The 27,643-nt window shown below is 49.0% G+C and overlaps 1 protein-coding gene across 5 annotated transcripts; it reads left to right on the forward strand.

The window, feature by feature from the left end:
* The first annotated feature begins 429 nt into the window (after positions 1–429).
* OTUD5 (OTU deubiquitinase 5) lies at positions 430–27,322 on the forward strand. Of its 5 annotated transcripts, none has more exons than XM_055438082.2 (10): positions 431–1,547; positions 1,716–1,789; positions 10,904–10,997; positions 18,543–18,607; positions 18,695–18,851; positions 18,947–19,095; positions 23,878–24,081; positions 25,543–25,744; positions 25,832–25,945; positions 26,253–27,322. In XM_055438082.2, the coding sequence occupies exons 1-10, from the start codon at positions 1,196–1,198 to the stop codon at positions 26,375–26,377; spliced, it is 1,536 nt and encodes a 511-aa protein (XP_055294057.1). In that variant the 5' UTR covers positions 431–1,195; the 3' UTR covers positions 26,378–27,322. The 5 variants fall into 5 exon arrangements, with proteins under 5 accessions (XP_088690236.1, XP_055294057.1, XP_055294058.1 ...); XM_055438083.2 differs by having other exon boundaries at positions 10,907–10,997; XM_088834110.1 differs by having other exon boundaries at positions 430–1,789; positions 10,907–10,997.
* The last annotated feature ends 321 nt before the right edge of the window (positions 27,323–27,643 follow it).

Consider the following 27,643-nt stretch of genomic DNA (forward strand, 5'->3'; position numbering starts at 1 on the left):
GACTTGTTAAAGATCACTCAGGAGAGGCACAGCTAGGATTAGCTTGTAGTTCTCCATCCGTTCGGTAGCAGGAATTTTACCAACTTTACTGCTAGACGCTGGTTGGTGACCGAGCTGGTTTATAAACATTGCTCGATTCAGGTAAACAGTTTCAGAGGAGGGGAAAAAAAGAAAAAAAAAATATGTGCCGCGCCTGCGCGCTAGACGAGGTCAACGCGAGGGCGAGAGTACGCGGATGCCAGAGAGGGCGTGTTTGCTTCCCAAACACCCACTTGTCCCCACGATGCATGTCTGTCCCAAGGTTGGCCCGTCCGATTTGAGTGGTGGCATCTCTCAACCAATCAACACGGAACTCGGCCTGTTGCCAGGGTGAAGCGGCGCCCGCCTCCCCACCGGATGTGAATTTGTAGGTGGGTGGAACCGGAATTGACGCTTCAGGGGCTAGCTAACCTCTGGGAGTGTTGATATTTTGCAGCCAGTCCGGCTGACTTCGGCCAACTTAAAAGCCTGGAAGGGAGGCGATTTTAACCTTGTGCGTGGGGTAAGCCACGCTGTTCTGTCGCAGTGCCCCTCCTGCGAGTCAGAGCCTCGGGGAAAGAAGAGCCGGACGGAACCAGCGAAGGGAAAGGCAAGAACAAGGGTGCCGACTTTGACTGAAATCTGAGACGGAGGGCAGGGGGGCGACGTCCGCTTCTGATTGGCCCGTGGACATCATCGAACACCCACGCAGCCGCTTCGATTGGTTGGTGCTCGCAATTGTTGTGGCGGCAGCGAAGATTTTGCCCACGTACTTCCGAGCAAGAGGCGGGGCTGTGCCCCGGCGCGCCTGCGCAACGTTCCAGGCCCCACCCGGTAGTTCAAGAACCTGCGAGGGGGCGGGGCGAAGAGGTGCTTGTTTTGGTTCTGTTTCCTTTGAAGCCGTAGGCCGGAACGAGCGTAGCAATAAAGTTGTTGGACTTGGAGAGGCTACGACAAGCTCGCCGCGGTGCCTTAATCTTGGACTTCACATCCGGGTTCTCCTGCCGCGTGACCCGCGTTCCGCCGACGGTTCGAGAACCCGTGCCGCGCGCTCTTTATCCGGGTCCCGACGATCCCGTCGTCCTTCGCGCACCACTGTAGCCCCCCCCTCCTCATCCGGGTTCTCTCCCAGCGTCCCCCGCGGCGGGCTTGCTGGGGGCTACTCGGCGGTGCCGCCATGACTATTCTCCCCAAAAAGAAGCCGCCGCCTCCCGACGGCGACCCGGCCAACGAGCCGCCGCCGCCCGGACCGCTGCCCCCGGCGCCTCGCCGCGGCGGGGGTGTAGGCGTGGGCGGCGGCGGCACGGGTGTGGGCAGCGGCGACCGCGACCGTGACTCGGGCGTCGTGGGGGCCCGTCCTCGGGCTTCGCCACCGCCTCAAGGCCCTCTCCCAGGGCCACCGGGTGCGCTTCACCGCTGGGCGCTGGCTGTGCCGCCCGGCGCCGTGGCGGGCCCTCGGCCACAGCAGGCCTCTCCACCTCCTTGCGGGGGCCCTGGAGGTCCCGGCGGCGGTCCTGGTGATGCGTTGGGTACAGCAGCGACGGGCGTGGGCGCGGCGGGTGTGGTGGTGGGCGTGGGCGGTGCCGTGGGTGTGGGCGGCTGCTGCTCAGGGCCGGGTCACAGCAAGCGGCGGCGTCAGGCCCCCGGGGTTGGTGCGGTTGGCGGGGGCAGTCCTGAGCGTGAGGAGGTCGGCGCAGGTTACAACAGCGAGGATGAATATGAAGCGGCTGCAGCGCGCATAGAGGCCATGGACCCTGCCACCGTCGAGCAGGTATGGGCATTGGGGTGGGGGAGGTGAGTGAGTGTGTTGGATGGGATCCCTAGACTGGCTAGGGACACAAGGAAGGCTGTTTGAGCCTGCTCCAAGGGACCTATGTCTTTTCTCTTGAGTCTGGTACTCTTTTCCCTGCTGATGGGGTTGCGAGACACTCTTACCCGCCCCCCCTCGTCCAGGGATTTGGGATTAGAGGCCCCAGATAAGATGGAGGATTTAAAGATGGGGTCTGTGGTCTCTTCTAGCACCCGTAGTTGATTGTGGGCCCTGGGGCCTCGTCGTGTAGGGCCAGTATGTAGGCACTCCCCAGGAGAGATAGGCAGAATGGAATGCCTCCTGAGAGGGGAGTTTCGTGCCTCTCCAAAGGACCTTGGTTTGTGTTTGGTGACTTGAGATTTCTTTTCCCCTGGAGTGAGATTCTTAAGATTCCTCCTCCTGGGAATACAAGTAAGGTGGCGACCTCAGAGATACGAGTGTCCCCAAGATACCTGAATCCTTTTCAGGGGTCTGAGAGACTGTATAGGACAACGCTTTCTCCTCCTCAGGGGGATACAGGACAAGACCATGCAGCAGTGGAGTCTGAGACTCCCTTTTCTAGAAGTCAGGAACCTGACGCACACGTAGATATGGTCTATTTCCACTTGGGTACTAGGATCAAAACCAACACTCTGGGACCAGAAACTCTACTAGTGTACATGAGATTCATTCCTTTCTAAGTGACAGGGGTCTATGCTTTCTCTAAGGGATCTGAGACTTCCTTGGAGACAGGAGTCCGAATCTTTCTCTAGGACCTTAAGCTTTTTTTAAGGGCTGGACACCCCTCCCCCAGGCCTGAACCTTTCTTCAAGAAAATGAGACTCACTGTTTTGTATACTGGAGCCTAGGATTCCCCCTGCTTATAGACTGTGGCTTTTAGGTCTGAAGCCCTCTTCAGGAAATTGATATCCCCCCCAGAGGTCTCTAGGGGACTTTTCTACTCAGGGACTCGTCTGAGTATTCTCTTTGGGCATCTGAGACCCACTGTGCCAAGGATTCTTGAGCTTTCCCTCGAGGATAAGAGATGCACACATGCCTCACTGACCAGTATGTCTCTAGAGATGAGGTCCATGCTTCCCCCTCAAGGAGCTTAAGGCACTCCTTAGGAACAGGAGGTCTCCCCGGACCAGAATTGAGCCCTGAGACCTTTCCCTTGGGGCATGGATAGAGTTCCTCTGGAATAGGGTTCTGCATCTCCTCTCATGAGTTTGACTTTGCCTCGGGTTCATGAGACACCTCCCCCACCTTAAGACCTGATATCTGAACCTACCCTGAAAGACCTGTCACCTCACTTAAAACAGTGTATGTGTACCCTAGTCTTAAGAGGCCTTTTGGGGTCATAAAATTTCCTGCCTTGGGGACTTGAGCCTAAGCCCACCTTCTACTTTGAACTGAATCCTTCTGGCTGCTCATTCCCCTTGGGAACATGGGTAGGATGGGATTCTGAGGGAAGGAGTCTGAATCTCCTCCCAGGGGCCTGAGCTTCCCCTCTGGGACAAGAGATCCTTTCCATTAAGGAGGGGCTTGAGCTCCCCTCTTGGGTATGAGGCTCTCCCTCCCTCCCCAAGCCCCCAACCAGACAATCCTTTCTCATCTGGGAGAAGGATATGATGTCACCCCAGTGTAGCCTGAGGCCACTGCTCATTGGACAGAGGACCTGGATGCTTTTCACAATCATAAGAACTCCCTGTCTGAGCCAGCTCAGTCTAGGACGTTCCCCTTACTTTCTACGAGAAGGTTGTCAGGTACTTTGGACATGAGGACTGAGAAAGAACTCCTATCCTCAAGAACTAGGAGGATTCAGCTGTGCTTCTAATTTTCTGGATCAGAGAAGTATTCTGAGTTTCCTGAATAGCTTTCAACAAGCTTTTTTCTTCCAGAGAGAGGGAAGGGGTTTGGGACATCCCCACTGCAGTGGGTTCTCCACCCACATTCTTTCCCCCCTTGGCTCAGGTAAATCTTTCTATGCTTCACAGGGGCCAAGGCCATGACTTGAGCCCCCATCCTTCTTTTTCATCCATTACTACTTCTCCTGGCAGGATCAATCATCTGCCAGGATCCGGACCAGGAGTTGTTTCTTCTCTCTCTGGTCATGATAAAGTGTGTCTTTCCTTTTCTTTATTTTCCACAGAAATAAGGAGTTTCAGGGACGGAGAGAAAGTCATGTGCCACCATGGTGACTAGAAAGACACCTCTTTACATCCCCTTTGCCATCTCTTAGGCTAGGAGTTCTTCCCTTGTATTGTCCCCATAAGAACATGGAAGTAAAGCTGTGTGGTTGCATGATCCCTTTCCTTCCCAGTGACAGAAGAGAGATTTCATGTTCTCTTCACTTCTTGGGACAAAAGGACAAAGAAGAGGTTTCTTGCCTCACCTAGTTCAGCTAGGGGATGAAAATAGATATTCTTCCTGCTGCCCTAGGCTTGAACCATCATTGGGGCCATTTATGACCTAGAGGGCCATTTAGACCCTTGGGAAAGGGGAGATTTGTTGAGAAGGAGTCCACATGGTGACTCTGGGCCTTGTTGTGACTACCTAGACTTTTGTCTGTCCTGGTGCTGTTACTATATCTACTGCCTTTAGGAGCCCTTTTGACACCCCAGAGGTCCCAGTGCTAGGAAGGTAGTGTTGTCACGGATTTCCTTTCCTAGGTATGGCTGCCTTGCCAGAGTCTCCCCTATGCAAAGAATGACTTGAGAGGGTCCTGAGCTTGAGGACCCCACAGAGCATTTTGAGAAGGGGGCCTGTGTGCTGAGATGGTAGAAGAAGGTGGACCTGTCACTGTAGCCAAGCTTCCAGGTTTCCCATTCTGGCTCTGCTGGGGCTTTTCTGGATGATGTTCTGCCTATGCTTCCTGGGCCACAGTTTTCTCATTGGTCAGGTAAAAGCTGGTGAGGCATTGTTTAACTTTGGGATTTCAGGGAGCTCACACCAAAGCCCTTTGGGCCTGGAGGTGACAGGGTATGGTAGGTGCCTTTCAAGGAAAAACTGGGTTCCTCCCCTGCTCCTCTGTTCCCTCTCAGCCATCCAAGCTTGGTGGTTAGGACAAACAGTCTGGTTAGTGTGAGGCTCAGGGTTGGCCTCACAGTGATTTTTGTGGCCAGCTAGCTTGGGGTTGTTAGGAGTCCTGTTGGATGGTGTGGAGGTAGGGTTGTGTGTAGAAAAAGTTTAGGCTTTGGACCTGACAGGTCTGACTTTAAATCCCAGGACTCCTGCTTAGCTGCCAAAGTACATCCATGCCCAGGGTTATTGACTGAATATCTGACCTGGCCCACCTTGGATCTTGGCTGATTCTTCTGCAGTTTCCCCAGGATCATCTGGGTTCTTCCTAGGAGCCTTTGCAACAACTTCATTTGGCACCTATGAACCTGCTGATTCCTCTGATTAGGAGGCAGAGTGGTTATAGCAGCAAGTGGTTGGACTGGGCCTGGGGGTCTGGGTTTGAGTCCTATATCTTCTGCAGTTACTTTTTCTGGGTCTCAGTGTCTCCATCCGTAAAATGGATAGTGATGAGGAAAGAGGTTGTACTCATTGCTCTGTAATCTCTTTAATTCCCTGCTCCCTACTCCCCTCATCCATTGTGAAAGTTTTGAGTGGGGCCCCTTGGCTTTTGGGGGTATGCTATGAAGTTTTAAGCAGTTACCAGCTTCCCTCTGCCCAGCCAGTGCTGTAGGCCTTTGTGTGTGTGTGTTTAACAGCTTTATTGAGACATCGTTCACACATCACGCAATTGACCAGTTTAAAGTGTACAATTCAGTGACTTTTAGTGTATTCACAGAGTTTTGCATCTGTCATCACAATCAATCCCTTTTAGAACATTTTCTTCACCTCAGGAAGAAACCCTGCATCATCATCATCATCCCCTATCCCTTCATCCCTTCTCAGCCCCTGGCAACCACTCATTTATTTTTGTCTTGATTGATTGGTCTTTTCTGTACATTGCATATAAATGGAGTCATACACCATGCAGTCCTTTGTGACTTCATTTCTTTCACTTACCATAATGTCTTCAAGGTTCATCCATGCTGTAGCATGCATTAGGACTTTATTTCTTTTCGTTGCAGAATAATAGCATCTTCGTTTTTTAAAAAATATTTATTTTAATTTTTTGATTGCACCTGGTTCTTAGTTGTGTCATGTGGGATCTGGTTCCCATGCCAGGGATTGAACGTGGGCCCCCTATATTGGGAGTGCAGTCTTAGCCACTGGGCCACCAGGAAAGTCCCCTGCATCTTTGTTTTTTAATTATTCCCTCCCCCCCTCAGTGGCCTAGTAGTAGGTTTGGGACCTTGCTCTTTTCTGATTCCTCTGCCCTGGAGAGCTTCTGTTAGTCCTTAAAGAGCAGTGTGTCGTCTGTGTTTCTCACTGGATGGGTTGCCTATGTTTAGCCGTGGAGCAGAGCCAGTGTTCTGGGTGTTTTAGGGGAGAGAGGGGTGGTCTTGGCACTAGACTTGCTGGGACAGAGCTGTGTAGTCCAGAATACTAAAAACCTCTTGGCTGTGGGCTATTCCCAGACATCTGTCTGTCCATGAGCTACCACTGCTGCTGCCATCTCCCCCTGCCTCCTCCTCGTTTCATTGGCAACTCATTCATCGATAGGGTCAGCAGCTTCCCAGGCTGGGAGGGGGGATTCCAGGCCCTTGCAGCTTTAACCGTTTCCCTGAGGGTGGGATGCAACTGAGGTGGATCCTGTGGGGTGGGAGCCATGCTATGTTGCCTCACAGTTCACACCAGGGAGTGCTACAAGGGTGTTGTATTTGTGTCCTGTGGCTGCTGTGACAAATTACCATAAACTTGGCAGTTTAAAACAGCAGAAATTTATTCTTTCTTTGTTTTGGAGGTCAGAAATCCGAAATCAGTTCCGCTGAGTCAAAATCAAGGCATTGGCCGGGCCAAACTTCTTTCAGAGTCTCTAGGGGAGAATCCAGTCCTCTTCCAGCTTCTGGTGGCTGCTACAATTCCTTAGTTTTTGACTGCATCACTCTGACCTCTGCCTGTTTTCTCTGTGTACGGGTGGTCTCTCCTGTTTGTGTCAGAACCTCCTCTGCTGTCCTAAGGACACTTGAAATTGCATTGTATTTAGGTCCTATCCTACTCCGAGATAATCTCCCATCACAAGATCCTTAACCACATTTACAAAGACCCTTTTTCCTTGTAATATTTACAGGTTCCCGGGGTTAGGGCCTGATATTTTTGGGTGGTCATTATTCAGGGATGTTCTTGTTTTCCTTCCAGGGCGAGGAAGGGAACTCATTAAGTGCTGTCATACTGAACAGTCTTGTAATACTTGAGTCTGCCCAATATCCCTGTTATTGGGAGGCTTGTTAGCCCATTTTACAGACTGGAAAACTGTGGCTCAGAGCAGTTAATCACTGACTAATAATTGTTGGAGTTGGATTGGAACCTACATCAGTTGGGTCCCACAGGCTGCTTCAACTTCTCTTGAACGTTCGAAGTAGTAGGTTGCAGTTTTGTACCTCAGATGCCGTTGTGTTAGAGAGCTTTACCCAGCCCCATTTTGGAGGCTCAGAGATGTGGAGGGAGTTGCCCACAGGTTCAGCAGTGGGCTTGCAAGATTCAGGGTCTGGATTTTTTTATTTCAATTTATCATTATTTTGGCCATGCTATGCCTCATGCAGGGTCTTAGTTCCCTGACAAGGGATTGAACCCATGCTCCCTGTGGAGTTTTAACCACTGGGCCACCAGTGAAATCCCAGGGTCTGGACTTGACTTTCTTAGACCAGGGCATTGATGTAGCTTATGGCTGGGCCTGCTCCCACCTCTTACTTCCACCAACCCTTCCTTCCTGGGCCATTTTCCTAAACAGAATGCAGGTTGGCACCTTCCTTAGAGGCTCCTGTCTAGCTGGGGAAAGGAAAAGACTGTGTTCCGAGCTCTTGGGATTCTAAGCTCTCTTGGAAGCCCAGGACCATGACCTTCCTGTCTTCTCCCCACAGCGGGAGAGAAGGGGTTTCAGCCAGAGCCTGCTCCAAAGGCTGCTGGTGCCAAAGGCAATGGGTGACTAGTTGTCTGGCCTCTGTATCCAGGCCCAGATGCCATTCTGGCTGCCCCAGGACCAAAGCCTTGCTTGTGCGAAGGGAACATGCAGGCCTTCTCCACTTTTAAGGACAGATCAGGATTTTCCCAAATGGGCTGCCAGGTGTGTTTCCATGCTGTGATTCATGAAGCTTCTCTTGTTGCCTCTACATTAGGCTTTACTGATGCCCTAATCCCAGTTCCTTTCTGCCTTTATAAAATGAAGATAATGCTTCCTGCCACCTGAGCTGTGGTGAGGACAGTTAAATGAGATTACCTTTTGCATCTGGCACCTGGCATGGTAGGCATTTGGCTAATAGGAATTCAACTTTTTTTCCTGACTCTGCCCTGCTTACTTGCCTAGTCCTCTCCAGGACTTTAGCTCTGCTGAACTCATTGTTGGGTCTCTGGCATCCCTGGAGTGACAGAAGTGATTACTAAGCATTTCTGGAGGTCTTGGTATTTTACTTCTTTACTCACGTGGCACCTCCTCTCAGATGCCAGCCTTAATGACTGACCCAGGTCCCTTGGTCTGTTTCACAGCGACCCTGTGTTCACCTCTTTTAAAGCCCTGCTCACACTTGTGTGTGGACATTGCCTATTTCCCCACCCCCTAGCAGTATATGAATTTATCACAGTTGAGACCAAATCTGATTCATTTTTCTGTCCTCATTGCCAGCCCAGGGTCTGACTTAGTAGCTGCCTGGTAAAGCTTTGTTGGATGAATAGGTAGGAGCACCTCTCATGCTCTTTGACGCCCTTTTCCCTGTCGATCTCTTCCCCCCCATACTTGAAGTCAGGAGCTTGCTATGTGCGCTGCTTCTTTAGAACTTCTCCGGTCCAGTCTGGGATTGTAGTCATAGTTGCAGCTTCTCTGCAGGTGCTGTGGTGCTGGAAGATGGCTGACCTGCAGGGCAGGGATAGGGGAACTGGCTGGAGCAGGCTAATCCAGTGTGACAGCCTCTGGGGAAGGAGGGACACCTGGACTGCTGGAATGTTGTACATAAACAAGAGTTTGTGCTGCCTGTGGAAGCCCATTAAGAGCTTCCAGGTGCCTTTGTCATCTCTGGAAAGCCAGCCACACCTTCCTGGGGTGTGGGCCCTGATGGTGGCGCTATAGGGTCTTCTCTTGTCCCCCGTGCTTCATCTCCTATCTAGCCACTCACCTAGGATTTTCTGAGGGCCTCTCAGTTGTACATCACCTGTGTGTGTGCTGGTCTTGTCCCTTCTCCTTCTGGTGACCATCTCACCAGTGCATGGTATGTTGTTTAGAAAGCCTTTTCAGTTCCTGAAACTTCTCTAAGCCTCTTGACACCTCTGTCAGTCTGTTCAGATATCCCCCATTTGATAGGAAACTGAGGTTTGGAGAGTTCGGGTAGATTTCCTAAACTCATGCAGCAAATGAGTGACAGAGCTGGGCTTGGACCCAGAACTTTTATTCTCTAGACCTTATGCTTCCTACTTTGCTAGGAATTTCTCTCATCTGAAATAGTTAAAAATGGCCTGCAGAGAGGCGATCCCCTCTCTCTGGTCAGCAGTAGCCCAGATCCTATAAATCCGTGGGCTGGGTGGTGTGCCCAAGGAGGCAGCCTTGAGATTTCTGGCCCCTGGGCCTGATGCGGGCTCAGGCTGACTTCTTCTGGTGACCAGCAGATGGCGTGAGGAGGCTTAGAAAGGTCTGCTGTTTCTGGTTTGTTTAGTGTTGAGATGGAAAATGTTTTAAGTGACACGTGGACATTTTTTTAATAGACTTTATTTTTTTGAGCAATTATAGATTCATAGCAAAATTGAGCGGAAGGTACAGGGAGTTCCCATGTACCTCCTGACTCCACACATGCAGAACTTCCTTCAGTATCAGTGTCCCCCACTAAGTGGTACATTTGTTATAGTCATTGGACCTACATGGACATGTCATAATCACCCAAAGTCCATAGTTTGCCTTAGAGTTTTCTCTTAGTGTTGTACATTTTCTATGGGTTTGGATAATTGTATAATGACATGTAACCACCATTACCATATGTAGCATAGTTTCACTGCCCTAAACATTCTGTATGCTCCACCTGTTCATTAAAACGTTTGCAGATACACATTTGTACGGGTTCACTTAATCCACACCTTTAGGGCCAGCTCTACTTTGGAATTTAGAAATATTTCAGAATTTTAAGAAAGTCACTTGGATGTAAACTGTGTATTATGTAACACTTTCCATGGGGTGTGCACCTCAGCAGCACCTCAAACACCTGGATGTTTCTGCATGGAAATGTTTGAATATTCGCTTTTAAGTGGAATAGATGGGTTCTTGTCAGCTCAGGTCAGATTGTGATGCTAAATGAGTTAAAGACTTGGTTTTAAAAGCTTTTAGAATTTTGGATAACATTGTATATCTCTTATAAGTGAGATGGTGAAGTAGAATCACCTGTAATACCAACACTTAGGGATAATATTTTGTTGTGTAAAGTGTTCCCAACTTTGTGTGCATGTGTGTTTGTAGACATATGCATATATATATATGTTAAATGTCACAAGTGAGATTGTACTTTGCATATATTTTGCTTTATACAGTATATCTTGGAATTCTCTGGCTGTATGTGGGGCTCTGGATCTAGGCTCTTGCCAGTCTACTCCCACCTCAATATCTCCCCTACCCTAAGTGACTAGAAGGTCCCCAGGTGAATCTCCTCTAGGTCAAGTCAGGTTCTCCCCCTAGGCACTTGCTGGTTCTGGGCCTCTGGCTGCCTAGGGGATAGGCCCAACATGGGATTCCCAGAATGGTCAGCAGGGGTTAGAATACAGATGAGTCTTCTGCTCTTAGGGCAGCTGAGGCCCCTCTGGGAGCAAGCCTTCTGCTTACACAGAGACTGATTCGCTAGAAGGGCCTCCTGCTCCACATGCCTGGAGTGGTCTAGCAGGGCAGAGAACTGGACCTTGTCTGTTGTCCTCTCAGCCAAACATCTGGGTCCCTCAAGAGCTTAAGGACAGGGCCTTGGGGGTGAGGGTATGGGTCTTTCCCTGTTGATGATCCCTACCTCTTCCCTCCAGCAGGAGCACTGGTTTGAAAAGGCCTTGCGAGACAAGAAGGGCTTCATCATCAAGCAGATGAAGGAGGATGGTGCCTGTCTCTTCCGGGCTGTAGGTGAGTCTTTGTCTTAGCCTTCAAGGGCCTAGGGCTGCCCCTGAACTGTGTTGTAGTTGTCAGCAGTGACTTGTGTGACAGGGTTGGGGGCAGAGTTAGCTGGTCTTTTAGGGACTCCTGGCCTCAGCCTAAGTTAGTAGTTGGCCTCTAGCCTTTGGTCACGAGGCAGTGTGGTGGTGTGACAGTAATAACAACAGTAGTAATAGTGATGGAGAATATAACTTTACTTAGGGACAGATTGGAGAAGGAAATGGCAACCCACTCCAGTATTCTTGCCTGGAGAATCCCAGGGACAGAGGAGCCTGGTGGGCTGCTGTCTATGGGGTTGCACAGAGTCAGACACGACTGAAGCGACTTAGCAGCAGCAGGGACAAACTGCTCTGTCAGGTGCTAGAGGAAAACTTTTTAATTCTCCTCCAAGCTGGATAAGTGAAGGACCATTGCTTCCAGTTGTCAGATGAGAAAAGCAGCTCAGAAATAGAGTGGCTTAACTAAGGTCAGAGAGTACATAGTGCAGTCAGGAGGCAGAGTCTGGGTTAGGTTAGTGTGAGGCCTGTGCTCTTAACTGAAGCACACAGCTGTCAGCTTGGGATCACAGAACTTTTTTTTTTTTAACTTACACAAAAGTAGAATAGTGAACCCTTTATATACCCATCACTCATCTTCAAAATAATTGTTAACATATTGCCAACTTTATTTCATCACTACCCCACCCACTCTTTCCTGAAACAAAAATATTTCTAAAACAGAATCCCAACATGGATCATCTCATTTGTAAATATTTATGTATGTTTCTCTGACAAATAAGGACTCTTTCTTTTTTAACATAACAAAAATACCATTACATACATAGCAAAATTAATAATAATACCATCTGCTGTCCAATCTGAGCTAGATCTTTGAAGTTCCTCTGGCTCTGATCTGTGACTCAGCAAGCAATTGTGAAGCTCAGTGCTAGTGTCCAAGGGAAGCTGGGAGTGTGATTCACTCCCTTTGGAGCTCTGATGTCTCCCAAGGAAACATTCCCTCTGATAAAGAGCCTTGACCTGAGAGGCAGAAGCCCTTTATTCCAGTTCTCCCCCTGACTCATAACTTCCGTTTTCCCATATTTGAAATGGTGTTGATTCTGAAGTTCTTAGTGGTGCCTCAGAGTCACAAATGTTTGAGTGGGTGATAGAAAGTTAGGTGGGGTGAGTGGTTGTCTCCGTATTCTACCATGCAGAAGAGGTTCAGGCAGTGGACTGATGGGCTGGGAAAATTCCAACTCCCTTATCCCTGTGGCTCAAGTCCGTGTTCTCCCAGCAAGTGTTTCCTAGAGAAAGAGAGAGGTTTGGGGGCATCTGGGACCAAAGGAATGCAAAGAAAGAATAGGTGGGGACCTATTATGTGTTAGGCCTGTGCCGAGACCTCAGTCTGAATGTGGGCTAAGCAAGGCTGCTGATGGAGTGAGGGCCAGAGAATGTAGCTGGGCATCTGTGTCTTAGGTGTTATTTGAGGTGGGCCTTGGGCCTAGTTAAGACCAGGCTTGGCAGTAACCCATGTAAGAAACAAAATTTAAGTGTGTGTCCATCTGGCTGTTCTTCCCAAACACCTTCTGACCCTTGCCCCTCATTGAGACCTTCCCGTAATGGGCCTAAGCTTACAGGAAGAGCTGACCATGACAGGTTGAAGGCCTTTCCCTGTCAGCACTATGGCTACACATTTCCTCTGACTGGGCTGCACTTGGCTTTTCTTTGTAAAACCTCAGAAGCCCCATGGCCTCTCCCTGAGAAGTACATGACCCCTGGGTCTCTAGGCCTCATGTGGAGGTTTCCCTGGGGCAGAGTGCACAGGACATGTAACCCCGAAGGGGACTTTATCCTCATGCTGTCTGCTGCCCCTCTGCTTCCAGCCTCGCTGGGACAGGGACAGGTGGTAGTTGCTCTAGGCTCTGGTGAGAAGGGTGACAATTTCTAACTTCCTGTCACACATTGAATAGTAGAAGGACTGCATAACTGAGGGTTGGAGTTGGAACGGGGAGAGACAAAGAGACCACACCTGTTCCTTGACCCCGACTGATTGCTCGGCATTCCATGTGGTGCTTCAGGTTCACCTGCAAAATTGGGATCCTTATCCCATGAGACCAGGTGAGAAGAGCCTCCCATTGAGGCTCAGGAAGGGGAAGTGACATGCCCAGGGTAAGTAGTGGCAGAACTGGTATGGGAACCCAGATGTGTCCAAAGGACACATTCTTTCTATGACCCTGCTGCTGCTGCTAAGTCACTTCAGTCGTGTCCGACTCTGTGCGACCCCATAGACGGCAGCCCACCAGGCTCCCCCATCCCTGGGATTCTCCAGGCAAGAACACTGGAGTGGGTTGCCATTTCCTTCTCCAATGCATGAAAGTAAAAAGTGAAAGTGAAGTCACTCAGTCGTGTCCGACCCTTAGCGACCCCATGGACTTCAGCCTACCAGGCTCCTCCATCCATGGGAGTTTCCAGGCAAGAGTACTGGAGTGGGGTGCCATTTCCTTCTCCGTTCTATTACCCTAGGAAAGCCCTAGCTTCTTAGGAGTCAACTGGCTGGGTGACTGTGGCTGTATTCCCTGATCTCTAGGGCCTTGCTTCTTGCAGCTAGGAGCCTGTGGCCCTCTATTTAGGAATCCTGAGGCAGGTGGGTTTTTACCCTCTGTTTTGCCTCTGAGATCTGGGTGTCCCAGTGTGAACCAGTGTCCCATGCTTGTGCAGAGTTCTCTCGCCCACCACCTATTGGAGACTTGTGGGCATCAGCATAGGCTGGGGTGGAGTGAAAGTGGGAGCCTGGGTCCCAGAGGTATCCTGTGGTCCACCCTGCCCCTGCTGTGCTCAGATAACCTTCTCCTGGAAACGTGAGTCTGCATCTCTCTTCCCTCCCTCTCTGTATACGGCTTTGACTCAGCAAAAACCTCTGGCCCTGGCCTTGGCCTCTGTGGGCAGAGTGGTGGCCGTGTGTGTGGGTTTCTGCATGGGTTGTGGGGATGGAGCTGGGGCTGTGCATGTTTCGGTGATGGGGCCCAGAAACATTAGCGAGGTCCTCTGCTCAAGCCTTTTGGTCTTGGAACATGGACTATTAGCATTGGAGGAATGGATCTTAGATCAATTTGTCATTTTATAAATGGGAAACAGGCCTCAAGAGGAGGTCAGGGCCTTATTATCTAGGTCACACAGCCAGTATTAGACATTCGTGTTTGAGGTTGAAGCAGGCCAGAAGGAGAAGAATCCCATGGACCACCATGTACACTGGCTTCTGTTGACCTCTCTGCCGTGCCTCCTTCAGTTTTTTCATCTTTGCGGTGGGAATTCTTGAGAGAGGAGCAGGCATCTGAGAGACCAGGCTATTGAGAGGGCTGAGTTTTGCTGGCTCCCCAACTGAGGATGGCAACCCAACTGGCTCCCCAACTGAGGTGGCTGAATGCGACAGTTCTCTGTAGTTGTGGTGGTTGTGTGGGTATTTGGCTTCAAGGAACATCTTTTACTGACTGTGTACATGCACATGTGCATTTCTGTGCTGGTGTCTCTGTATGCTCAGAGAAAGGACATATTAGGGTGTGGGGAGGGAATGTTCATGCTGACCTCTGTGGCCTTAGTGAGGGTACAGGTCCTAATATCTGTAATCTCTGACCACTTGCAGGCCTTTCCTAGGTTCCAGCTAATTCCTGCTTGTGTTGGTGGGGAAACTGAGGCAGACAAGCCTGACCTCGGGAGTCAGGTGGCTAAGGTGACAGCTGGGTTGGCGGTGGTAATGTCTCCGGCGGTATCAGTGCTCAAGGTTACCAGTTATTCCTTGAAAGCCTGACCTCTCCTTCAACCTCCCCAATGTGTGGCCTTGGGCCAGCTGTGCCACATTTCTGTACCTTAGTATCCCTCCTGTGTAAAGTAGGGTTTTTTAGGGTAAGGATGGAATGAACTGGAATGAGAAAAGGCCTTGGCGGAACCAATTGTAGTAATGTACTGAAGATTTCTGAGCCCTGTTTGGGTTGGGGACAGAGGTGAGGGAGTGGGGGGACCCCTTTCCAACTGGACTCTGGGAGGGGAGAGCAGGTGCAGATTGCCTACGAGTGCAGTGTCAGCAAGAGGAGGAGTTTCAGTTTCTATCAAAACAAGTGTTCTGAATTCCCCTACCTCTGCAGGACCATTGGGCTCTTTTCCTCCACCTTGGCCCCCACAGGCAAGTCCAGCTCAGTCCCTAGTTCCATGTGCCAATCTCTAGGGAGGGAGGAGGGCTTTCTGGAGGACAGAGGTGGGGCTGGCAAATTCAGACAACCATCTCCACAGAGAGGATTTCCTGTGTTCTTAGTCCTGCACTGGGTGTTTTTATGTCATCGAGAAGGTCCTTCTGCTGTCTTTCATTGGCAAGGTATTGTTGCTCTTTCCTTGGTTCAGAGATGCACATTTTCTTCCCCATTGATGATCCTCAAACTAGGGTATGTCTTATAACCAGTGAGGTGGGTTTCCCTCTACCAAAAACTATGATTAAATACAGGTTCTGTACCACCTATTGGTGCATCTTAGAACTGAAGAGAGAAGATGGTATTTTACATTTTATAGGTAAGTTGAGAAGGTCATCCTTTGCCCACACTTAAGGACCCTATTTTGTGAGGCCTGTGTTACTGATTTGATGTTAATTTGGTTGCTAAAGATTTGAACTACAGGCACAAGGTAGGCTAGAGGACCTTTGGATTCAGCAAAGGTAGAGAACTAGCTCTGCCTGCATGAGGAGAGAGAACCTAGACTTTGAGTTTGGGACTTTCTTCTGGCTGATGAAGTGCAACAGAAATGAGGAAGGACTTTAGTGGTTCTGGTGAAATTCTAGCTGACTTGTGGGTGACTGGCTATCTGAAGGAGTCATCGTTCTCCTTATGACAAATGGAACCCCATCTCTTGAACATCTAGTGTGCCTTAGGTATTTGGCAGACCATCCCCTGTAGTATTGACAGTGTCCCATGAGAGGAAAAGGAGTTATTTTCCCCACTTTATAAATGAGGACATTGCAGCCCAGAGAGGTTAAGGCCTTGTCCAGTGCCACACAGGAGGTAGAAGAGTCTTTTTGTCCAGCAGGGAGTCAGTGGCAGGGAAATAGGAACTTCTTGGGAAGGTTCTCTCCCAACTCCCTTCCTGGTCCCATAGTCTCCCCTTTCCCCTGACTTCTTACATCTGGCATCTAACCTCCCAGTACTGAAAATGCCTGTTGACGCTTTCCTGGGACCATCTCAGCCACCTTCTTGAGCCTGGCAGACCAATCCCTGTTTAACCCCGTCACTCCCATCTCAGTTCCTGTTTACTGCAGCTGCCAACAGCACTGCCTCTTCAGCACCCCAGGTTTATTCTACGGAAATAGCTCCTCAAGCGGCTCTGGCAGCCACAGTGGGTTTGTGGTCCTGGCTTCTAAGAAAGGCAGTGGCAGGGGGCCCCCAGCCTGTGCACAGGGCATGTGACTTGCTGGAAGTGCTGCAGAGGGGGAGGGGGATGAGGGAGAGTGTGGCCACAGAACCCACATCCTTGTTTACATCGGTAAAGGGGCTACCCCTTCCCACCTCACAACCCCCACTCCCCATCACCCTCTGGTCTCTGCACCTCCAGGAGGACATGAGACAGGCATGGGCCCTGTTTTCTATCTCAGAGCTGCCTTTTTCTCTTTATCTCACAGAACCTTTCAGGGAGGGGAAGGGGGGAGGGCAGCAAAGGCATTCTGGCGATTCTTCGCAGAGGTAAACTGGCTGTCATGGAAAAACTCTGCAGTGTTCGCTGCGGGACCTGCCCCTGCCCCAGTGTCGCAGGGAGATCCCATCAGAGCAACGGTCCTCTGGGGAGACAAAGGGACATTCCCTCTTCGTCTTAGCCAGTGGACATCAGGCATGCTTCATCTTCAAGCCCATTTTAATTTCTCATGGAGAAGGCTCCCTGACTCCCCTAGCCTCCCCAATCCACTTAGCAAACTTGCATTTCTTGCACCGCACCAGGCTCTGAGCCTGGGGGTGGACTTGTATGTGAACTGCCCTCTGCTCTCAGTGGGAGCCCAATGTGATCAGGCAGATGAAGTCTGTATGCATCTTTGATAAACCTGGTGATGGGGTGCCTTGGAGGAATGGGAAACTGTTTTAAGAGTGCATTGGTGTTTGACAAGTAGGCAGCCAAGTAGGATGGAAAGAACATCCTGAAAAGAGGGAACAGCATGTGTGAACATCCTCAGTTGAGGCAGAGGGAGCCTAGTTCTTATTGTGACCAAAGCCCTGTGATGCCTGGACCTTAATTAAGTTAGGTGCATATGTGTCTTATCTCTCTTATAGACCACATGCTTCTTGCAGATCGGGTCAGAATTTTACTCACTTCTGTCACCTTCATAGTACCCCACATTCAGGCCCCACTACGGGACAGGGTCTCTGAGTGACTGCTCTGTCCCAAGACTAGGGCTAGTCGCTTCACACCTATTATCTCATTAATCCCACATGAGGCTTGCCAGGAAGTTACCCAGCTTGATTCCATTTTGCAGTTGAGGCATATGAAGCTCAGAACACTTGGGTCATTTTGTTTACTAGTACCTAACAAAACTGGTTGGAAGGAAAGTTATGACCAACCTAGATAGTATATTAAAAAGCAGAGACGTTACTTTGCCAACTAAGGTCCATCTAGTCAAGGCTATGGTTTTTCCAGTGGTCATGTGTGGATGTGAGAGTTGGACTGTGAAGAAAGCTGATCGCTGAAGAATGGATGCTTTTGAACTGTTGTGCTGGAGAAGACTCTTGAGAGTCCCTTGGACTGCAAGGAGATCCAACCAGTCCATTCTAAAGGAGATCGATCCTGGGTGTTCATTGGAGGGTCTGATGCTAAAGCTGAAACTCCAATACTTTGGCCACCTCATGCGAAGAGTTGACTCACTGGAAAGGACTCATGCTGGGAAGGGTTGGGGGCAGGAGGAGACGGGGACGACAGAGAATGAGAGACTCGATGGACATGAGTTTGAGTGAACTCCGGGAGTTGGTGATGGACAGGGATGCCTGGCGTGCTGTGATTCATGGGGTCGCAAGGAGTCAGTCACGACTGAGTGACTGAACTGAACTGAACAGAACTGGGCTTAGAGCCCAGTTATTTTCCCTTCCCTTTCCCTCTTTTTTCACCTTATAAAGGCCATAATGACTCCTGAGGTCAGGAAACTGAATTCTATAGTTGAATCTGTCATGGACTGACTTCTGGGTGACCTTCGTCAAATCACAAACTCCCTGAGCCTCCGTGTCCTCATGTGAAGAGTGAAGAGTGGTGTATGTGGAATCGATGGTGCTTAAGGCCGCTTATCTATACAAGATGCCTGTGGTTCTGTCCCTCTTACCTGTACTCTTGTTCTTAAAGACTGTCCTTGCCTGCCTCTTTTTTCATGACCATATTCCAGCCCACAAAGCCAAGAACTCTCCATTCCTTAGGGTAGGTAAGGGAGTTTCCCTGGCCCCCAGCCCTTCACCACCCAAGGATGTTCTGATTCAGAACTCTTCTTTGGTGGCAGCTCTGACTCCAGCCTCTCCTTCTGTCCCCACAGCTGACCAGGTATATGGAGACCAGGACATGCATGAGGTTGTTCGAAAGCACTGCATGGACTATCTGGTGAGACCTTGCAGAGACCTTGGGGCGGGGGCAGAATGGGAGGATCTCTTCTCCACATAGACATTGATCCTCTGATCTTTTCTGCAGATGAAGAATGCTGACTACTTCTCCAACTATGTCACAGAGGACTTTACCACCTACATCAACCGGAAGCGGAAAAACAACTGCCATGGCAACCACATTGAGATGCAGGCCATGGCAGAGATGTACAACCGGCCCGTGGAGGTGTACCAATACAGCACAGGTACTTCTGTGGTGGGTAGGTGAGCAGTTGATCACTCCTGGTCTGAGCCTGTTCCACCCAACCCACTGTGAATCCTCTTTCCTCTTTCTCTGCAGAACCCATCAATACATTCCATGGGATCCATCAAAATGAGGATGAACCCATTCGTGTCAGCTACCATAGGAATATCCACTACAACTCAGTGGTGAATCCTAACAAGGCCACCATTGGCGTGGGACTGGGCCTGCCATCATTCAAACCGGGGGTAAGCAGGTCCCTGTGCCTAGAATGAATACTGGAGATAGACCAGAAGACCAGAAATCTCATGTTGGGGCCTCATTTTTGCCCCTTGACCCACAAAAATGTCCTGTTAACCTCTCTGAGTCGCCCCTAAGGTCTCACCTCTGAAATTAGGAAGTTATCCAAGGTGATCCCTCAGGGCTCATTTTGTGGTCTCAGTTTGTCTGTCTGAGCTGGTTCACCTATCTTTTGTACCTGTTGAGAGTTGGCATTTTGAGATATGGAGTCAAACTTGGGAACTGTGAACCAGGGCTCAGTCTATGTGATCCTTCTCCAAACCTCAGCACGTACAGATAGCTGTGGTCACAGAGACTTGGAGTGTAGGCCTGGCCCCACCACTTGTTGGCCTTGGTATCTAAGTCAGGTTGTACAAGTGATTTGACTGGCAGCTTGGGTGATACAGAAAGTGCCTAAAACTGGGCCTGGTACCTATTAGGTGCTCAGGAAATGGCAGTAGATTTTCTCAGCACACTTACAGATTTTCATTCTCTGTCTCAAACAGTTGTCTGTTGGGGAGTTTGCTATCTTCTATTGAGGTTTCACTTCCTACAAAAGTACTCCTGCCTCATTTTAGGAAACACACCCTAACACCAACACACCCTCCAACATAGAGGTTTTTTGATGTGGACCATTTAAAAAATCTTTATTGAATTTGTTACAATATTGCTTGTGTTTTATGTTTCAGATTTTTTGGCTCATAGGCATGTGATATCTTAGCTACCCAACCAGGGATCAAACCTGTACCCCTGCATTAGAAGGTGAAGTCTTAACCACTGGACCACCAAAATTCCCCATAGAGGTTTTTTCGTTTCGTTTTTTTTAAATAAACCTTTAATCTCAGGACAGTTTTAGATTTATGTAATTATTGTGATTAGAGGATTCCTATATACTGCACTGTGATTAACATATTAGCATAGTATGTTTGTCGCAATTAATGAACCAATATTGATATATTAACTGAAGACCATACTTTGTTCAAATTACCTCAGTTTTGGGCTTCCCAGGTGGCTCAGTGGTAAAGAATCCGCCTGCCAGTGCAGGATACACAGGTTTGATCCCTGGGTGCGGAAGATGCCCTGGAGAAGGAAATGGCAACCCATTCCAGTATTCTTGCCTGGGAAATTCCATGCACAGAGGAACCTGGAGGGCTACTGTCCATGGGGTCGCAAAAGAGTCAGACACAACAGTGACCAAACAACAACAATAAATGATGATACCTTCAGAAAGGGATAAAACAAAAACAGATTACCTCAGTTTTTCCCCAATGATCTTACCTGTTCTAGGATCTCATCTAGGATACTGTTTTACATTTAGTTGTGGTGTCTCCTTTGGCTCCTCCTGGCTGTGACAGTTTCTCCGAATTTCTTCGTTTTCGATCTGTTTACAGACTCTGACCTTTTTTAGAATGTCATATAATTGGAATCATACAATATATAGTTTTTTCAATGGCTTATTTTAGGTAACACTGTGAATTTAGGAGTCACTCTTGACTTTTAGTGGTTTGATCACTTGTGTCTTTTCTTTTTCCTTTTGTTAAAACTGTGAGTGAGAGCCCTGTTTTTTTTTAATAGATTTAATTATTTAGAATAGTTTTAGATTTACAGAAAAATTAAGAAGATAGTGCAGAGTTCCCACATACTCTCCTCCCTTTTGTACGGTTTCCCTATTATTCATACATGTCAGATGACTGTAATACACTTGTTATATGAACCAGTATTGTGCTCCTTTGTCTTTGATGGTTTCTCACATTTTCATGTTTTTGGTGACCTTGGCAGTTTTGAAGAGTACTAGTCATGTATATTCGGGGAAGGCAATGGCACCCCACTCCAGTACTCTTGCCTGGAAAATCCCATGGGTGGAGGAGCCTAGTAGGCTGCAGTCCATGGGGTTGTGAAGAGTCGGACACGGCTGAGTGACTTCACTTTCCCTTTTTCTTTCATGCATTGGAGAAGGAAATGGCAACCCACTCCATTGTTCTTGCCTGGAGAATCCCAGGGACGGGGGAGCCTGGTGGGCTGCCGTCTATGGGGTCGCACAGAGTCGGACACGACTGAAGCGACTTAGCAGTAGCAGCAGTCATATATGTTGTAGGATGTTTCTCTTTTGGAATTTGTCTGATGTATTTCTCATTAGACTTGAGGTTATTATGGGTTTTAGAGAGGGGGATCACAGTGGTAAAGTGCCATTCTTATCATATCATATCAACAGTATGTACCGTGAACATGATTTGTAACTGTTGATGTTGACCTTGATCATCTGGCAGAAGTAGTTTTTTTTTTTTTTTATTGGAGGCTAATTATTTTACAATATTATATTGGTTGGTTTTGCCATACATTGACATGAATCCGCCCCGGGTGTACATGAGTTCCCCCTCCCGAACCCCCCTCCCACCTCCTTCCTCCCCTTATCCTCCCTCTGGGTCATCCCCGCATACCAGCCCCGAGCATCCTGTAACATGCATTGACCCTGAACTGGCGATTCGTTTCACATATGATAATATACATGTTTCAATGCCATTCTCCCAAACCATCCCACCCTCACCCTCTCCCACAGAGTCCCAAAGACTGTTCTATACATCTATGTCTCTTTTGCTGTCTCGTATACAGGGTTATCATTTGCATCTTTCTAAATTCCATATTTGGCCACCTCATGTGACGAGTTGACTCACTGGAAAAGACTCTGATGCTGGGAAAGATTGGGGGCGGGAGGAGAAGGGGACAACAGAGAATGAGATGGCTGGATGGCATCACCGACTCTGTGGACATGAGTTTGAGTGAACTCCAGGAATTGGTGATGGACAGGGAGGCCTGGCGTGCTATGATTCATGGGGTCGCAGAGAGTCGGACACGACTGAGCGACCGAACTTAACTGAAATTCCATATATACAGAAGTAGTTGATAAAATATCAAGTTTTCTCCACTGTAAAATTACTCTTTCCCTACCCCCACTCCCTTTTCCATGTTGTATTGTGTGGAAGGAAATAATTTATAGTCCAAATTTAAGAAGTAGGGATTAGGGGGATTTCCCTAGTGGTCCAGTGGCTAAGACTCCACCTTCCCAATGCAGGGGGCCCATGTTCGATCCCTGGTCAGGGAACTAGATCCCACATGGTGCAACTAAAAAGAAACCCAGTGCAGTCAAATAAATAGATAAATATTAAAAAAAAAAAGAAGTAGGGATTAGGGAATTGCCTGGCGGACTAGTCGTTAGGACTCCACACTTTCACTGCCAAAGGCCTGGGTGCAGTGCATTGCAGTGAAAAAAATAAAAGGTGAGGGTTATACTCCATCTGTTTGAGGGCAGAGTATCTACATAAAGTATTTGGAATTCTTCTGCAAGGGAGATTTATCTCATTCTCCATTTATTTATTTAGTCATTTATTTATATCATTGTGGGTGATGGATATTTAATACTTTTATACTTTGGGTTATAATCCAGTACTATTTTTATTTTGATGCCCAAGTTTTTCCAGTTTTGGCTATTGGGAGTTCTTTTAGTTGGTTCCTGCATCTCTTTGAAATATCCCCATCATTGTGGTTGTGTTTGTGAGGGGGTGTTTTTTTGGCTTGTTCGTTTTCATTTTTATTTTGAATACTTAACTTTCTGGCACTACAAGGTGCTAGAGGCTCATCTTGTATATTCCTTGCCCCATTTCTAGAACCAGCCATTTCTCCAAGGAGCCCAAGTTCCTTTTACTGGAAAATGTTATATTAGAAACCAAGATCTGGGTGCTGAGTATGCTCTTTGCTATTGGGGTATCCTTGCTTTGTCCCTTTCAGCTGATAGAGCAAGAAAGTATATGTATAAACTAACCTGTGTGTATACACATGTCTAGAAATATTTCTGTATGTAACCATCTGTATCTGTATGACACTATGGTTCTTACTGATACCTTTATCTGAGGGGCACCTTGTTTTAATTTGCAATTCCTAATGACAAATGATGTTGAGCATCTTTTCATGTGCCTATTTGCTGTCTATCTTCTTTGATAAAGTTGTGTGTCTAGACTTTTTTGCCCATTTTTAATTGGCTTATTCTAACAACATTTTGCATTCTTTTTGGACTGTTATCCATGGGTAAAAAATTATATTTTACACCATTAGTGTACACACACGTTTGTGTATGGTGTGTATATGTGCATTAAAATAAGTTTTCACTGAACGAAATTTACTTTTATTCCGTGGGATATGCACTGATACTTTTTATTATTCCTTTTTTAAAAAATCTGTTTTGTCTCATAGCCTGACACTCTCATACGGTGTTCCACAACTCATAGTACCCCACACCATGCTGACGCTGTCCTCTTGTCTACTTAAATGCCCCAATACTCAAATCTACCCTGTGCACACAGGACTCACTTCTTAGGTTATCTTTTATCCTTGTCCCATCTGGGCATAGGTGAAGAAGGCCTCAACAACTGAGTCATCAATCGGTGAGGCGTCTTTAAATTCTAGCCCTGGCTGGAGGGCACCTGACTGCCCCAGACATAGTACATCAGTTGAGGTGTCTTGGGGGTGGCAGCAGGACTTCTGAATGTAGGAATTCGAAATGACAAGTCCCCAACCAAGCCTGCCTTCCCCTAGTCCCTGATCAGTAGGCAGCCTGCCTAGGGGGGCTGCTTAGTAAGAGTATCTGCCTTCCTGCCTCTCTTCTGAGCCTGTGAGCCCACCTCCCTGAGCCACTTCTGGCTCTTGGCCAGAGTTCAGCGTGTCGCCTCACATCCCTGTTCCTCTCCTACTCCTTGCAGTTTGCAGAGCAATCCCTGATGAAGAATGCCATAAAAACATCAGAGGAATCATGGATTGAACAGCAGATGCTGGAAGATAAGAAGCGGGCCACAGATTGGGAGGCCACAAATGAGGCCATTGAGGAGCAGGTGGCCCGGGAATCCTACTTGCAATGGCTGCGGGATCAAGAGAAGCAGGCTCGCCAAGTCCGTGGCCCCAGCCAGGTGGGTCCTGGGGTCTGTCACTAGCCTGGCGAAGAACCTGTTCCTTCCCATGTTCTGTCCCCAAACAAGCAGAAACAAACTAAGTGATTCTGACGTGTGGAGAAAAGGAAGCTCCTGGCCTTTTCTGTACCTCATCTTGGCCTTAGTCTTGGCATTGTGCCTTAGAACTCTCAACACCTGTGCAAAACAAGCTTTTTTTTTTTTTTTAAGGAGTGAGGGAGGGGAGCCACTGGTGGTGAGATGCCAGATTCACGGATAGTTTCAGAGGGATAAGCTTTTGCTGAATGTTCTTGTGTGCCAGACTGTGTGCTGAGGATGTAAAATCAGGTCCTTCACACTCCACCCTCAGTGATCCTGTCTTTTGATGGGTAGACACATGCATCAGTGGAGCCCTTGACTCTGACTGGAAGACCAGTAGAGGTGGGGGATCTGGTCAGTCTTCACACAGAAAGGTTGAATTTTTAGGGCAGGGAGTGAGGCAGGGCGGCCAGGTATTTGAGGAGTTTATAGAGTGATTAATAGATGTCGGCAAGAGCTGACTCATTCGTTGAACAAGTGTTTATTGCAGGTCTATGCCAGGCACTGTTCTTAGTGTATAGGAGTACATTGGTGAGCTGGGCAATCCCAGGTCTGTCTTTGTGGTGCTTCCATTTATGCAGAGTGGAACGGAATAAATGTAATGAATAAATCAGTTGAGAGGCAGTATGGATGAAAGATGTAGAGCAGGGTAACGGGGAGGGAGTTCCCAGTATTAAATAGCATGGCCAGAGTTGGCCTCAGACCAGGTGAGATTTGTGCGAAAGCTTGCAGAGGTGAGGGAATTGGCACCTATACCAGGGAAGACAGAGGACCAGCTGGAGCAAAGACCCTGAGGTACGTGCACACCTAGTGTGGTTTGGAAGCAGCCTGGAGGCCAGTGTGGCAGAACAGAAGGTAGTAGTAGATGGACTCAGAAAGGTGGGTGTGCCATACTGGAAGGGGCTTGTGACCTTCCACTGTGGCCTGTGGTGAGGACTTTGGCTTTTCTTCTGAGTGAAGTGAAAATGATGAGAGGATTATGAGCAGGAAAAGAGTGGGAACTTAGAACTTAACAGGATCCTTCTGACTGCTGAGTGTAAAATGGAGTCGAAGGGGCAAAGGCTGGAGACCACCAAGAAGAAGACGACTATAGTAGTCCTGATGATTGATGGTAGTACTGGCAAGGGAGGCAGTCAGAAGGGGATAGATCCTGGATCTGTTTTGAAGGTGGAATAACAGGTTTCCTGTCAGACTGGCTGTAAAGGTGTGAGAGGGGCTTTAAAGTGCTTACCTTGATCCTGTGGTCCATTTTGTGATCATTGTTGGTGGCCTATGTAGAAACTATTTCATAACCAGGATTCTGGGAGGGAGTGAGCCCTTCGGGAATGGGCAAAGGACGGTTGCAATTGCTATTGGTCTTTACTACCACCTTCCTTACCGCAGCCCCGGAAAGCCAGCGCTACATGCAGCTCTGCCACAGCAGCAGCCTCCAGTGGTCTTGAGGAGTGGACCAGCCGGTCCCCAAGGCAGCGGAGTTCAGCGTCATCACCTGAGCACCCTGAGCTGCATGCTGAGCTGGGCATCAAGCCCCCTTCCCCAGGCACTGTCTTAGCTCTTGCCAAACCTCCTTCACCCTGTGCACCAGGTCAGTGACTTGCTGATAGGAGCATGCAGGGGTCAGGAAGTCCTGCCTAGGCCCCGAGCCCTGCCTTTGACTGTCTGTCTGCCCCAGGTACAAGCAGCCAGTTCTCAACAGGGGCCGACCGGGCTACTTCCCCCCTCGTGTCCCTCTACCCTGCTCTGGAGTGCCGGGCGCTCATTCAGCAGATGTCCCCCTCTGCCTTTGGTAAGCCTCTTCTGTCTAGGGTCTAGGGGCCAGCTGGGAGTTGGGGAGAGATGGAAGAAGCAGATGGTCCTGAAAAGGGGGCTTCTGCAGCCTCTGGACATCTCCTCAGGAAAAGAGTTTTTCAGGCCCAAGAGTCTGTCCCAGAGGGGATCTGAGTGGGGTTTTGTAGGCTCAGAGAAGCCTTCTCCTTAGAGAAAAAAGTGGTAGGGGCCTGAATGGGATCTCTCCAGAGCCAAGAATCAGCAAAGGGCATGGAGAAAGTGGGCTTAAAGTGCTGTGTCATTCTTTTCCCTTTCCTCTTGCCCAGCAGGTCTGAATGACTGGGATGATGATGAGATCCTAGCCTCGGTGCTGGCAGTGTCCCAACAGGAATACCTAGACAGTATGAAGAAAAACAAAGTGCACAGAGACCCACCCCCAGACAAGAGTTGATGGAGACCCAGAGACTGGAGACCATTTCCCAATCCCCACCACTCCTGCCCTCCGGTGCCACCCCACCTTCTTTGGCTTTCTTCCCTCTTGCCTTCCTTCTTTCCGCTTCTTTCGCTCCTCCCCACTTCCCTCTGGCTGGCCCACCCCTGCGCACCCTCTCATCGCTGCCACCACCACCACCATCATCTGTCTCTTCGCCAGCTGATGTGCCCTGTTTCCCCCTGCACAGCACCGTCCCTGCATTCCACAGGGGACTTGGGCAAGGGTGCTGAAGGTAGGCGAGGGGCACACAGAGACAAACCAACTGGCAGCCAGGCATCCCCTGAGGACAGACATTTAGACAGCAAAGTCTCCCTGCCCCCTATTCCTTCCAAGATCAGAAACTTGTCACCCTACCTTCACAAATGATACCAGGGAGGTGGGAGGAAGAAGTGGGAAAAAATCCCCTTCCCAGTACCCCTAAAATGTCTGAGCCTTCAATACTGAATTTTTTCTTTATTAAAATATACTTTTATCTTATAAAATCAATCAGTGATGTAGACAACAGCATTGGCTCTATGAAGGTGACATCTCTCTGGTTTGGAGGCAGGTAGGCCACAGGGCACAAAGATGTGGTTGATGTACCTGGGCTCTAGCTCTGTGGAGATGGGCAGGGTCTAGAGTATAAGCCAGGGTGGGGTGGGAGGGCAGGAGGGGGCAGGTGTCAAGTGGACTTTGGACAATGAGACTCTGACCTCGCTGCATTCCTTATGCTTCCACCACCACCACCAGTCTTTTTGGAATCTCAGGGTGGGGGGCACCTTTGAGGATCATGGCCGCCGCCCAGGATTTGAGTGTGGGGGGGGTGGGAGCAGCCTCGGCAGATGGGGCACCCATGCCTTGCAGGTGTCAACAAGATCCACCATCTGTAATGTCCTTGGCACAATAAAACCAAATGTCAGTTTCCCCTGAGCGCCTCTGTTCTGTGTGGGGCAGGGGGTGGGTAAGCCTTTGGTCAGAGGCGGTGATGGCACAGACCTTGGCTTGACTTCTAAGGGCTATATGCTCTCCATTGGGGTCTCTGGAGGCCCAGAGTTTGTTCGTACTTGATTGACTGCTTACTGAATCAGCCATTGGACCTGTTACCACCAAGAAAGCTCTGTCTTTGCCCACTGCCCCTGCCTCAGTATTGGCACAAGATGTAGCCTGCACACCCTATTTCCTGGGGTGTGATGGGAACAGAATTGAACTTGATGGCAGGGACTGAATGTCCAACTTCTCTGCCTG

Source organism: Moschus berezovskii, chromosome X (genome assembly GCF_049115385.1).
Source record: "Moschus berezovskii isolate FMDL1 chromosome X, NW_MosBer_1.0, whole genome shotgun sequence".
Classification (NCBI taxonomy): domain Eukaryota; kingdom Metazoa; phylum Chordata; class Mammalia; order Artiodactyla; family Moschidae; genus Moschus; species Moschus berezovskii.